The sequence below is a fragment of the Aethalodelphis obliquidens genome, unplaced genomic scaffold, assembly GCF_003676395.1.
Source record: "Aethalodelphis obliquidens isolate GAN/ISIS:26980383/991018 unplaced genomic scaffold, ASM367639v1 scaffold4, whole genome shotgun sequence".
NCBI classification, from domain to species: domain Eukaryota; kingdom Metazoa; phylum Chordata; class Mammalia; order Artiodactyla; family Delphinidae; genus Aethalodelphis; species Aethalodelphis obliquidens.
In genome coordinates, this window is record NW_020837948.1 from 8342170 (window position 1) to 8356821 (window position 14652).

Here is a 14652-nt window from a genome sequence, read left to right on the forward strand (position 1 = left end):
TTCTATGAGCAGATTTTGAATAAAAAATTCAGTGATTTTATTATGAAAATATGGTGGCTATATGTGTGCTATATTTACAGACAATATTGGAGCATCACAGAAAAAGTCTTTGTGTTTTTCTAATTTCATCTGTACAAACAGCATTTTTTAATGTTGTGAAATGACATTTTTTTTAAATAAGAAGATGGTTATTATAGGCACAATATGTTTATCAGATGCAGCCAGATGGTTCAACCTGGGTGTATGGAGAGAATGAGTGGTCATTCCTATGTTACTTCCTTTGGGCAGAGCAAAAGAGCTGAGCCTCAGGGCACTAGGAGGGCCTCCCTTGTGGAGCTCACTACCTTAACCACAAGGCTGCCCAGAGATGTCCAGGAGGTAGCTTCTAGGCAGGGGCTAAGGGATTCTGCTTGTCCCTGAGAAGAAACCTCCTGGAACCTAAGCTCTTCTAATGCCTGGTTAGACTCTCAAGTACCATGCCCGCCCCCAGTAAATTGGCGGCCCCAGGCACTGAAGGCCAGTGGACACTCAGGAGGACACTCCCCGTCACCATAACGTGCTTTCATTCCTCTCTGACCTTCCTGCACTGAGTCAGGCTGACCCCCAGCTAGACTCCATGTGCTAAGAGACTTCAAACTCCATTACCATGGCCTTCCTGGTAATGTTGCTAAGGAGAGCGGCCCAGCCATCAGTACCAGGTGTTGGGCCCATCAGACTAATGAGAAAATGAAAAGCAAAAGAGCAACCTCCTGGACGATGAAAAGTCTTTTTCCATTAATTTTCCCTTCAGCACGAGGCGAGGGAGCCTGTGCCTAGAGTCCAAGGTCCAGGCCCCCCCGTCCACCACCAAGTTCCCTGGCGCTACGCCTCCAGGAGGGCGGGGCACTGCCACTTTACTGTGTCTTCCCAGAAGCCACCGCGTGACTCCTCGGAGATAAAAAGGCGGGAGTGAGGCGGCGTTTCCAGACCAGTGTGGGGGTTGGCGCTGTGGGCCTGTTGTTTTTTTCTCACCTCTTTCATTCCTCTCGGGCTGCCCCGCAGGCCAGGCCTGAACGCTGGTTCCCTCCGGCGTAGCTCGGTTCCTCAGGAAGAAGACGAGACAGGCCTTCGAGGACCAAGAGCCCTCCGAGGCCTGGCGGTGGGGTGGCAATGTGGTCACTACGGGTCTGTACACGCAAAAAGCGGGCCAGCCATAGGCTCAACCTAACCCCAACGCCAGATCTAGGTGCCCTGGCTAAGGCGGAGGCCCCGTCAGGGCCCGGCCGGAAGCTGTCTGCCCACTGTAAGCGCCGTGTGGCTGGCCTACGGAGTGGGACACGGGGTGGGCTGGGCCTAAGCCCCAGGGACCTCCGAGGCCCGCGGGCAGGCCTCCAAGGCTTTTTCCCTGAAGCATGTCATCCTCTCTTAGGCCTGAAAAGAAGTGGCAAAACGCGCAGTTTGCAGAGAATCACAGAGAAATCAGAGCGGAGTCGGCTGGGAGGTAGCAGCTCTGGGCCACCGAGGTGCGTATCCACAAGTAACAGCCCCATGCCTCTGGCCACCTCAAAATTTCAATCCTGATTTTCTCCTAATAGCCTCTCATTGTAAGAGTCAGTGAAGAAAATAGTGTGCTCTGATTTCGCTGTTCTCTGAACATAGAGCCAGAAATTTGACTTAGGAAAAAGATATATTAAAAAAAAAAAAAAAAAAAAGTTTTACCAAGTTGCCTAAAAGCAAGTGAGAGAAAACCTCTGGGAAAGCATTCGTGGCATCAATTGGTTATTGATACAATTCACCTACTGTGTTCCTTACTTCTTGTTAATTATGTTCCCACAGAGCTTTTCAGATTATAACAGTGTGAATAGTGATCAGGGACATGTAGAGCCAAGTCCAGACGGTGCAAACTAATTGTGTTGTTTTTTGTTAGCACTCAGTTAAGAGGTACAGGAGAGAAAAGCCTGCATGAAAATAGCACTAGTGAAGAAGCCCAGGATGAGAAGATTGCTCCATTGAGTGTATGTATGTTTCTGCTATGGTCCTTGGATAAGCTTAGGGTAGAGACCAGTGGTGCCTGATGTACCTCTGGTCTTATATGAAAATATAATATGGTCTTTGTTTTATAGAGACTACATAGCTTTCTAGTGTTTTTATAAACATTGATGCTGTATCTTCAGACAGGGCCTTGAATTAATGATTCTGGTAGACTCATAGCCATGCATTTTTGTTTTTTCTTTCCTTTGACAAAAATTGAAGAAATATTCATTACTGGCTAATTTTCTGTGTGACAGATATAAAGTGTTTCTTAGTAATTCTCTAATGTTTGGTAGCACTTAAACATTTCAAAGCCATTTTCATGTTTTCTCATTTGACTTTGCATTAATAGTTAGAAACAGAGGATTCATTATCATTAGAATATTATATAACTTCCTGATCTACTGTATTTAATGTGGATTCTGTACAGTATTTTAAACATGTGTAGCAGTAGTTTGGAGAAATTCAGATTTTAAAAATTGCTTGTGACTCATCTGACGTTAGCATTAAATTGGATAGTCACAGTCCAGCATTTTAGCTTGCGTATTTCTCTTTGACATGTATTCTGGGGGAGGGCAGTTTTAACAAAAGGCATTTTTTTAAAAAAGGCTTTTCCCCAGATTTTAACAGTGTTAAGTGTCCCTAATAGATTATTCAGACTATGCAAAAAAATGTTTAATCAGTTTCTTTTAAGTTTTGTACTTTTCCTTCCATTCCTTTTTTCTGTGCCTTTAAAATTTTTTTTACAAATTAACTTATTGTGTAAATTCCTCTAACATTAAGTAATCTTCAAAAATATGGTTTTTAGTGTCTGCATAGTGCTTTGTCTTATACATAGGTATACTATAATTTGTATAACTATTTTTCTGTGGTTGGGAGATTGAGATTGTTTCTAAGGTTTTGCTGATATCAGTAGATATAAGGTTTTTAGATATCAGTAGATAGCCTACCACAGAAATTTTTTGTGTGTACCTCAGATTGATATCCTAAGACAAATACGTTGCAGTGGGTCAAGGGTTGGATTATATTTAAAGTTTTGATTCATGTTGGCCAGTTGGCACCATCTTATCTGAAACTTAAAATATCTATCTACTTATCGATCGATAGATAGATATTTAATAGATGAAAAGTAGCATGTTGTTTTACTTTCCATTTCTTTGAATGCTAGTAAGGTTGATATTTTTTCTCATTTTATTGGCCATTTGTGTGATATTTTGGTGAAATACTTATTCATTATATATTGAAGATTGTTGTACTTTTACACACACGTTACAAATATTTCCACATTTGTTTGCCTTTAATTTTATTTTTGGTATTTTAGACTTATTTATCAATCATTTTCTTTGGATTTATTTTGCTTTCATATTTAGAGGGAAAAATTCTTTCCTACTTACAGTGTCAGAAAAATATTCATCTTTATTTTCTAGTTGCTGGTTTATCCCACAATAGTTAGTTGACTAGTATATTGTTGACTCCCTAGATATGTCCATAATATTATATTTTAAGATTTAATATTAAATATAAGACTACATCTGTATCAATAAGCTGAAAGAATGTATTACATATGAAACTGACATACAAAGTTGATATTAGTTTTGCATTTTTGAAATAACCAAATCAATGTGTTATAATATTATAATATAAAAATATTCCATCTCATAATTGGTGTTATATCTTTAATTCTTATTTCACATAGGAGTCAGTGACAGATGACCTCCAGGTTGATAGTAGTTTATCAAATAGTGAACGAGTATCAGGTAAGACTGGCAATGTGAACTTCTTCAACTTGCTTTCTTACAAACATAAGCATCCATTTGTATCTCTGCCTTATCTTCCCATCTCAGTGGAAGAGATGTCTTTCTCCTGGTCCAAGTTGAATCCTTCGGCCTGTGCTGTAGACTTCATCCTCAAAGCCTTCAAGCACACACCAGTAAATTATAGTTGCGATAAGTGCTACAAAAGTGAGGTTAACTTGAGTGTAACTGAATTTATTTGAAGAGATTAGGGAAGACTTCCATGAGGGAATGGCAATTTAATTGAGATCTGAAAAAAAAGAAGAGCTGAACTATAAAGAGAGGTGAATAAAGAGAAATCCAGGCAGAAGGAACAGCATGTGCAAAGACCCTAACGTCGGACTGAGCATTTTGTGTTCAGTGAACTGAAAGAAGGCCAGTGTGGCTGAAGTAGAGAGGAGGAAGTGTGATAATAAGACAGGGTTGGACAAACTGAGGCTTTGCATAGCCTTATAGGCCATGCCAAAGATACTGATGTTTATCTTTGGAGCAGCAGGAAGCCACTGAAGTTTTTTAAATATAGAATGATATGATCGTATTAGCTACAGTATGGAAAAAAGTAGGAGTAGATGTAAATAGACCAGTTGGGAGGCTATCGTAGTAGTTAAGGGGAGGAATGATGGCTCTTTGTACTATGGGATGATATTGGAAATGGAAAGAAGTGGGCATATCTTATGGCTGTTGTGGGAAATGAAATTGACAGAATTTGGCAAATGAAGAGTGAAGAAGATGGAGGTATCAAAGATGACACGTGTTTCTGGCTTGCATAACTGAGTATAAGGTGGTAGCATTCACTGAAAAAACCTTGTTTGAGGGAAAGATCATAAATTCTCTTTTTAATAAGTTATGGGTGTGTTTAAGATGTCTAAGTAGTAATGTCAAATAGGCAGTTGGACATGGAGGGCTACTGATAGAAGTTTGGTGTAATTGAAGTTATTTTTGAAAACAAGAAAGGATGCCATTACCACACCAAAAATACTGAGGAATTCTTAAAAACAGATGAGATCCAGCTGATGAATAAACGAAGAGCAGAGAAAAACCACTGCAGAGGTAAGAATAGCTCTGGAGATGCACTTAACTCAAAACACTTGGTCAATAAATGCAAAACACTGTAATAGATGGGACCCTGAAGGAGTTGTCAGGGTGGTGGATTAAGCACTACATTCTGGCACTGTATGACCTGTCACCCTTCTCATCCCCTTCTTACACTGGAAACACTGGCAGCTCCCAGTGCCTGCTGCCAGGTCAAAACCCTAGGAATTACTGCCAAGCAAAGTGAACTAAGTCTTCACTTTGGCTCCTTAGGGTCAATGTTGGAACTGGAGTGAGAAGCAGAAGGGAGTCTGAAGTAACTCCAGATTGCCACACAGAGAGCAGAGGGGCAAAAAAGTTAAAAATATAGATTATGCTTATGGTTGCTAAGCCCAGGAAGAAGATACATTATGGCTCTCTGAAGTGGGAATTCTGATATAAGAGACTTCCAATGTGGATACTAGCCAAATAGGGCAGTGTCCCCATGTAACCTACAATACCTGGAAAATACAGGAGGACATCCCCACCTAGACGGTAAGTTCCAAGAATGTCTCATCACTCTTCTAAAATCTCCAGAGGTAGGTTGTTGTTTCAGAATTTATACTCTGTGCCATACAAACAGATTCTCAAATAGAGATATGAACAATCAGAAACAGTCAAATCTTTGAAGAAAATCAGTGCCATGGAAGAGAGGCCACAAATGCAACAAACAAAAGAATTAACACCTGAGGGAAATGGTAGAAAACTTTAAATATCTCTTTAGAGACAAGAGGCCGTTGAATCCATAATATAACAGGCTGCTATAAAAAAATTATAGTCCCTGGAAACTAAAAATATCATCAAATTTTAAAATAAGAAATTAACCTAATATTGAGATGTATTCAGCTGAAAATTAAATTAGCTAGCTAGAAAATAGAATAGAGGAATTTTCTTAAACTATAGTGCAAAAGAGCATGGGAGGTTCTCAACAAATGCTTTTCCCTCCTTCTTCTTCTTGCCTCTTTGCCTGGTTAACTTCTGCTAGTTCTTCAAAAATAGATTCAGGTGCTATCTCTACTGGGAAGCCTCTCCTGACTGCTCTTCTCTCTTTCTAGATGAGTTGTTCTATCCTGGTAATTCTATGGCACTGTCATAGGACTCAAAACAGCAGTATAATTGTTTTTGTTCCTCTAGGCCCTAAAGCTATTGAAAATAAGCAGTATCTTTTATCTTCCTATTCCATTCTTGGGACATAAAATAGTTTGAAATGCTTGTTGAATGAGTTTTCTACTCTATTTAGAGGAAATAAACAATTTTACCATAATCAGTATTTTTTAAAATTGTAGTTTAAATATATGATAAATGTCCTTGGTTACTAGCTTTATCAAATTGATGTGTGAAAGGTATGAGGAATTAGAAAATAGACTGTCTCTAATTAACAAACTGGTTGTATTCTGAGTTCATTTGTTGATTGATATTTGAGACCTAGAGTACTTTATACTATAATAAAATATAAATGGTTAGGTTTTGAGCAGCCCACAGAATTCTATTTAACATATAATTACTTGTTTTAATTCTGTCTTGGAATCTAGTAATTTTGCAACATGATGAAAATTAACTCAGGATTTCATATTTAACATGGAGGATTGAACATATGTTTACTTCTCCCTTCTGAAACGTCACTAAAATACCAATAAAGGCATTAAAAAAGGCATGAATCCACAACATAGAGAAAAAGAGACCTCAGCTGACAAGAAATAATCAGCAAAAGTTTGGAATCTGGAATGTAGATGAATAAATTATAATACGCCTAACAGACAAAAAAAAAAAAGCTGAAACCTAGATACCTAGAACAAACCAAGAAGCAAACTGAGTCAAGCTGAAGTTTCAGAAATTAGAGGAATCACATACTCCTGAAGGAATAGAGTTAATGTTGAAAATAGGATTTTTGGAAATCCTTAAAAGTAGCAATTAGATGGGCTTCCCTGGTGGCACAGTGGTTGAGAGTCTGCCTGCCGATGCAGGGGACACAGGTTTGTGCCCCGGTCCGGGAAGATCCCACGTGCCGCGGAGCGGCTGGGCCCGTGAACCATGGCCGCTGAGCCTGCGTGTCTGGAGCCTGTGCTCCGCAACGGGAGAGGCCACAACAGTGAGAGGCCCGCGTACCACACACACACACACAAAAGTAGCAATTAGATGCTGTGATCCCTTCCCCAACACTGTGTAGCCAAGCAGCTACTCTTTTTCCCACCATGGCAGTCCAGAGACATTGAAGCAAAGGGTCTGGACACAGGGATGGTTCAGTACTGCTGAGGGCAGGGGTGCTGTATTGAAAACTAGCAGTGCGATGTGATGGGAGGAGGAGGGAAGGGAATTAACTAAAATCTGTTTACTTACCCCAGACTCCTTACCCCACTCAGGAAAATACACCCCAGTTAAGGGATTGGAGGATTCCTCTTTTGGAAAAGACCTATTTCTGGCAGTAATGACCTGGTCCCTGTCCAAATACCCTTCAGTAAAGCCCACTACTTCCTAAACCCCACTTATGAATCCAGAGTTTCCAACTGCTATTTAGTTGCCTCATTCTTTTTTTAAAAAAAATATTTATTTATTTATTTATTTTTGGCTGCACTGGGTCTTCGTTGCTGCGCATGGGCTTTCTCTAGTTGGTGGCGAGCAGGGGCTACTCTTCGTTGCGGTGCGCGAGCTTCTCATTGCGGTAGCTTCTCATTGTGGAGCACTGGCTCTAGGTGTGTGGGCTTCAGTAGTTGTGGCATGCAGGCTCAGTAGTTGTGGCTCATAGGCTGTAGAGCGCAGGCTCAGTAGTTGTGGCTCACAGGCTTAATTACTATGCGGCATGCGGGACCTTCCCAGACCAGGGCTCAAACCCACGTCCCCTGTATTGACAGGCGGATTCTTAACCACTGTGCCACCAGGGGAGTCCTAGTGCCTCATTCTTAAACATTCAAGAATTACCAGGCATTTAAAGAAAATACTTAAAATAAAAGTTAGATACCAAATAAAAAGAAACCTGAAAGACAGAGACAATGCAAAGAAAAAAACTTCTAAGCCATATTTTCATTATTATCCTCAGGATGATGAAAATGTGTGTCCATGAAACAAGTGCAGGCTACTATAAAAAGGAGCATTCAGAAAACAAAAAGAATTATTAAAAAATAGTAACATAGAATTAGGAAAACATTCTATGAAGGATTGGGTAATGAATTTAAGGAAATATTCCAAAAGTTGAACAGACATAAAGAGAAGATAAAAGATAGAAATAGTGGTGACCCAACTCTATGAGTATACTAGAAAACCACCGAATTGTATACTTTAAAAGATTGGGGTTTATGGAATATGAATTGTATTTCAATAAAGCTTTAAAAAGAAAAATAATTATAAGCTGAGTCTAGGCATTCTAACATCTGAAAAATAGTAGTTCCAGATATTATAAAATAAACAGAAAGGGAATTATTAAACACATAAAACTGGAAATTTTTCTAAAATTAAAAATGGTTATGAGTGTACATATTGAAAGAGCGCACCAACTGCCCATCACAATGAATGAAAAAGACCCACACCAAGGCACAACGTTATGTAATACAAAAATCCTCAGGATAAAGAGAGAAGTCCTTCAGTTTTCCAGAGACAGAATAGATTCCCACCCAAAATTTGTTTCCAATTTCAAGGTTAATGATGCCATTCACATACCAGGAGGGTATGGAAAGGTTTATTACTGATATAATGAAGCCTTCTAGAGAGGAGGGTTTCTCCTGAGCAGGACTGAAAATGGCTTGAGAGAGCAGGACTGAAAATGGCTTGAGAGAGCAGGGAAAGGAGACTGTGTTGGGGTTTTTAGGTGGTTAGAGGGTGGGGCTGGGGTGAGGTTTTAACTTGCTGGCGTTGCCAGAAGATGGAGCACCAGGGCTTATCAGCTTGTACCGATGTGGGGCAGAAGGGGAACATGGAGCAGTGAGGTTTAAATCTGTCAAACACTAAAAAATGCAATCAGTTTTTAAAATATACTGGTCTAGAATTCTGTACTCAGCTAAACAATCACTCAAGGGTGAAGATAGTATAAAGAAATTTTTTAGACAGGTCTTCCATGCACCTTTTCTCAGGAAATGAAGAAGATACTCCAGCAAAACCAGAAAGTAAATCAATAAAGAAGAAATCATGAGATCCAGAAGTCAGAGGCTCTAATACATAAAATATGTGAAAGAATTTCTTAGGATCATGGTAAAGGGAAATCCCGGGAAGACATGTGTGCAGCATGTCTAGAGGATAACCAGTCCAAATTTGAGCAAGTATATTGAGATCTTCAGTAGCAATATTTTTTTAAAAAAGAGAAAAACAAAAAGAAGGAAAGAAAGAGGAGGAGAGAGAGAGAGGCAGGGAAGGAGGAAGGAAGGAAAGAAAAGAAAAGAAAAAGAAAAGAACTGATAGATAACGTGGCATTTAAAAAAAATTTTGAGAGGAAATTTACACTTTTGCAAAAAGTTGGGATGAAATGGGTGGTTAGAAAACTAATTAAAAATTAGGTTATCAATAACTCAAAGGAAAAACAAAAACTTGTAGCAAAAAGGCGATATAAATAATATAGCTCATAGTACATGGCTCAGCTCTAAATATATTTAAGCAGTCATAATGATAGAATCATTGAATACATTTAATTTAAAAATATAAAGGAAGATATTAAAAGAAACAATAGAGTTAATAGGGTTGAAAACAGTTGTTTCATTATGGGGGTTATGAAACAAGAGGTTTTTGATAAAAGCCTTGTAGAACTATTTGACTTTTTTAAATGTATGGTATAATTTGATATACATGTAATTCTAAGTGCATTTACATTTCTAACTTGTGACACCAGAAACAACCTTCTACTGTTATAATCAGGAACATTTGTTTATTCTTTTCTCTACCAAACTACCTAGATGGTGAGTACAGGGCTTTCCTAATTTCCAAGGCTGGCTTGAGTTCTGGGGTTTGGTGGAAGGGTTAGCTCTCCTGAGAGTGGTATTCATGGAATTTTGAGAGGTGGAAGGCACAAGAGATGTAACAACATGTCAGTGAGAAGGATGAAGACAGAGTGAGAAAAGTAAAAAGTAGCAAGGACAGGGAAGGACACTCTAGGGCAGCTGAAGTAGGGGAAGCAAAAGATACTTAGAGGCATAATTTACCTCTGACATCTGAGGAGGTGAAGGATGGTAGCTTGAGTCAGTCAATTTAAGTGTTGCACTGGTGGCTGGAGGAGGTGGCCAGGTAGGAAACAATTGTCAACTTTAAGGAGGGGGTTGGAGTGGAAAAGAAGGGTGTGGTGAGGTCAAAATGGGAAGGATAAAGAGTTAGTTGTATCAGGTAGGTAATGGATGAGCAGAGATAGGTATAGATAGGGCAGGGCAGAAGATAATGGGTTTTCAGAGTAATGCTCTCCTTTCATCCCTTACCCCACACCCCTCCAGTTTCTATTAGTGTTGACCTCTGTTTTATCATGTTAGAAGTGTTTGATAAATGCTGACTGACTATAGCAGAGTGTATTTTCCCTTTCCTTACTAAATCTTCTGGTTCTTCAAATAAATACTAAGTTCTATCCCTGTCATTTATTAGAAAAGTTTTCATTCTAGGCTACTCTCACAGGGATAACTTTAAGACCTCTGATTCTGGGAGATTTTCTGTTCAGATATTTACCCCAATTTCCTACTGAGATGTTTGTTTTCTTATTACTGAGTTTTCGGAGTTCTTTATATTTTGGATTCCAGTCCATTTACAAATGTTTTCTCTTAATCTATGGCTTGTCTTCTCACCTTGACCATCTCTTTCAAATAAAAGGTTTAAAATTTGATGAAGTCCAGTTTATCACTGCTGTTGTTTTATGAATCATCCTTTTAGTGTTATATCAAAGAAATCTTTGCCTAACTCAGTGTCATGAAGATTTTCTCCTCTGTTTTTTTCTAAAAGTTTTGTAGTTTTAGGATTTGCATTTAGAATCGTGATGCATTTAGAGTTAATTTTTTATATGATGGAAGGTATGAATGCAAGTTGTTTTGTTTTGCTTTTGCATATGGATATCCAGTTCCAACATAATTTGTTTAAAAGAATATCCTTTCTCCACTGAATTGCCTTTGCATCTTGGTCAAAAATCAGTTACTCTTATATGTGTGAGTCTATTTCTGGGCTCTCTGTTCAATTCCTTTGATCTGTGTTCCTTTGAGTCTATGTTTATGCTCATTGTTTTTTATGGAATAACTAGAATCACTGTTTCTTCTTCTCAGCTAGTTAGCTTACAGTTATTGGGTTACTTATATGTAAAACTTGCATTTAAAAAATTAGGTATAGGGCTTCCCTGGTGGCGCAGTGGTTGAGAGTCCACCTGCCGATGCAGGGGACACGGGTTCGTGCCCCGGTCCGGGAAGATCCCATATGCCACGGAGCGGCTGGGCCCATGAGCCATGGCTGTTGAGGCTGCGCATCCGGAGCCTGTTGCTCCGCAACGGGAGAGGCCACAACAGTGAGAGGCCCGCGTACCGCAAAAAAAAAAAAAAAAAAAAAAAAAAATTAAGTATACATTTTATTTATTTATATTTATTTTTTATTGAAGTATAGTTGATAAAACTTGCATTTTTGAGCCAGGAATTATAACTGAACCAAAGTAGGGAAGGAATAAATTATAAAACTTTGAAAAACAATGGAAAAGATTTATAGTGCATTTTCTCCATATCAAAAACAGAATTATTTTCTCAGATTGAAGTACAATTTAAGATTGTGTACAATAGTATGCCTTTTCAGTTGTATGTGTAATTTTACATTATTAGTATATAACTGCATGTACATTTCTACAACTTTGAATTCTTAGGATTTTGAATCTGTTTACTATTGAAACATTTTACCCTTTTTGTTTGTTTGTTTATTCTACAGGACTAAGTTTACAGCATGATATTTCTAGCTCTCTTCTAAGTTACTCAATCACAGACTCTTATACAGAACACAAGACTTCTGAAGAGAGTTTAAGTAGCTTCCCATCGCCTGAACTCTTCAGAGGATCAGATTATTTAGGTGAGAAAATAATTTCAACCTTAAGTTGCTCTACTATAGAAATTGCTCCTTTGTCCACAAATCCTGCAATGAATAATGTTCCTTTTGAGGAGGTATACTTCTTTTCCACCAAAACCTTCTTCTGCCCACTATCTATTGTGTTCCATGCTCAGTCACATAGGACTATAGATCAAAAGCCCTCAGATCAGGGAAGGATGAAAAGATTAGCATTTATATGTAATACATATCCAGTTAGTAAACAGTTTTGCACATAACATATGTATACTTGTTCTCTTGAACGATGGGCTATCTTTTACTTCCTATACTTCTCTTACTTTTCAATAACTAAAAGCTTGACTAGACCATCTCCCTGTCGGAATTTTTTCTACAAATTAACAGTTATTTACATTTAGTATATGTATAATTAAGAGCCTTTGGTTAATGATGCAGATTGAACACATGCCTTCCTCCACAACTTTGTGCAATGGCTTTTTTAAAAAGACATAAGCACATAAGAGTAAAGAGAATGGGGAAGAATAAAGCATAAAGTTTGGAAAGCTAGAGAGCAAATGGTCTGATAAAGCAGAATTGAAAAAACTGAGTCCTAAATCAACAATGAGAATACCCCAGAAACAAGTTAGTTTGTACAATACCATAGTATCCCAGAAAAGTTTTCAATGTGGCTTGTAAAATACTTGTAAAAAGCTGTGTCCGAAACACAAAAGATGTGGTGACTTCTCCTTTCCTACTCAAATGGAGTCTGGAGATTTATTCTTTGGGGTGTTTTGAAACAGAGGGACTCTGGACTGGAGGATACTAGGTACTGTTAATAGCAGGGATAGCATGGTATTTTGAAATGTTAGTCCCAATTACTCATTCCCCTGTAGTAGTATTATATAGCCATACCCTTGTCATAGCCTCATAGTGGATGAAGTGTACTTTCTCACTCTTTTGCTTTGGAGTTGACCATATGACTTACTTTGGGCAATAGGATATCAGTGAGTGATACATAAACAAACTTTTGATATGTGCATACATGATTGGGCTTGTCCTCTTATCCTTTTGGCCATCATGAGACGAATACAGATCTTCTTCCACTTATGATGGAAAAAACTGTAAGTTGAACTATTATAAGTCAGGGACCACATGTATATCCTAATTAGCTTTTACCTCTCCTGTGGGACTCCAGAATAAGAGATACAGAGCAGGATAGCCCCAGGCAGACTGCAGACTTCAGAGAGCTGCTCCAGCTGATCACCAGACCCATATAATCTAAAGCAGAGCTGCTTGAGCCAAACAGTAGACATGAGTATAAGAAATAAATGCTTTCATTTTCTGCTAGTGGCATTTCAGTGTTATTTATTATACAGAAAAAACCAACTGCTTCAGATACTGTAGTGAATGCAGAAAGGGGGAATTAAATGCAAGTGTACATTCCAAATTGTGGTACTTGCTCACCCAGTGCCTATTCTCATCCTAACCCAACAGCTCATTACTCTGTTCAGCTTCCAGAATGCTAGCACCCAGAATTGCAACTTTCAGGCAAGGGAATGGAAGGTTTTTTCCTGAGAAATCTGAGCAACCCTAAAGAAAGTATCTAAAGATACTGGCCTCAGTAGTCCTTCAATGAAACTGACAAGAACCCTACAGTGAAGCTGCCTATGTGACAAGCCCCAACTAAGCCATAGAGATCCCACTTAGCCATTTAGGGCCCCCAGAGAGCCAAGGACTACTAGACTTCTGAGAAAACCCTCTAACATAAAACATAGAGATCAGAACAAAGCGAAATATGGTAGTGAGTCAGTAAGGTGTTGGAATAGGAAACCCTAGACCTGCCTTCCCCCAGGGACACACCAATTCAACAACAATACATGGACTAATTCCCTTTGTGAGAAATCTAAAAACTAGTTGAGGGGCTCCTGCACCCCAGGCAAGCTTGAGACCAGTCACATCAGAGGCAGTAGGAAGGACTTCCCTGGTGGCACGGTAGTTAAGAATCCACTTGCCAATGCAGGGGACACGGGTTCGATCCCTGATCCGGGAAGATCCCACGTGCTGCGGAGCAGCCAAGCCCTTGTGCCACAAATACTGAGCCTGTGCTCTAGAGCCTGCAAGCCACAACTACTGAAGCCCGCACACCTAGAACCCATGCTCAGCAACAAGAGAAGCCACCACAATGAGAAGCCTGTGCACCACAACAAAGAAGAGTAACCCCCACTTGACGCAACTAGAGAAAGCCCGCACGCAGCAACAAAGACCTAACTCAGCCCCCACCACACCCAGAGAAGCCAGTAGGAAAATTCAATACACGCTTTCACCATAATTCACACCCCCAGCACAGGTTGGCAGGAAACCTTCAGCTTCCAGCTTCTCCCTAGGGAGGGAGGGAAAGGACTGAAGCATGTGTCAAAAGTTCTCAATTTTCTGGGAATAGTCAAAGAATTGCCTACTGTCTCATCTGCCTCAGAGGGCTGATGGGACCTGACATACTCTAGAAGTCTGATGGGTGCTGAAACAAAGATAGTATTTTGTCCTAGCATAAAAACATTCACTAGATCCCAGCTTCTCTCTGGAGCAGGAAAGAGTTGGACTGTGTCCAACATTCCAACATTTCCGGGGGCTGCTCAAAGGAATAGTTTTTGTCTCATCTGTCTTGGAGCACTGATGGGACTTGGTGTATCCTAGATTCCTCATGGGCACTAAGAACAAAGACTGTGGTTTGAACTGGCAAGAAGGTTTGAGAGGATCCCAGAATCTCTGGTTGGGAAGATTGGTGAAGGTCTTCTGTACGACACCTATCTGTGAA

The 14652-nt window shown here is 39.5% G+C and overlaps 1 protein-coding gene across 1 annotated transcript in view; it reads left to right on the top strand.

Annotated features, from left to right (window-relative positions):
- The first annotated feature begins 426 nt into the window (after window positions 1-426).
- MEIKIN (meiotic kinetochore factor) overlaps window positions 427-14652 on the top strand; it is a 119190-nt gene continuing 104964 nt past the window's right edge. Inside the window, exons 1-5 of the mRNA XM_027101239.1 lie at window positions 427-1261; window positions 1409-1502; window positions 1907-1994; window positions 3707-3767; window positions 11730-11867. Of these exons, the coding sequence (XP_026957040.1) occupies window positions 1150-1261; window positions 1409-1502; window positions 1907-1994; window positions 3707-3767; window positions 11730-11867 (493 nt within the window). The 5' untranslated portion in view covers window positions 427-1149. The remainder of the gene's footprint in view (window positions 1262-1408; window positions 1503-1906; window positions 1995-3706; window positions 3768-11729; window positions 11868-14652) is intronic.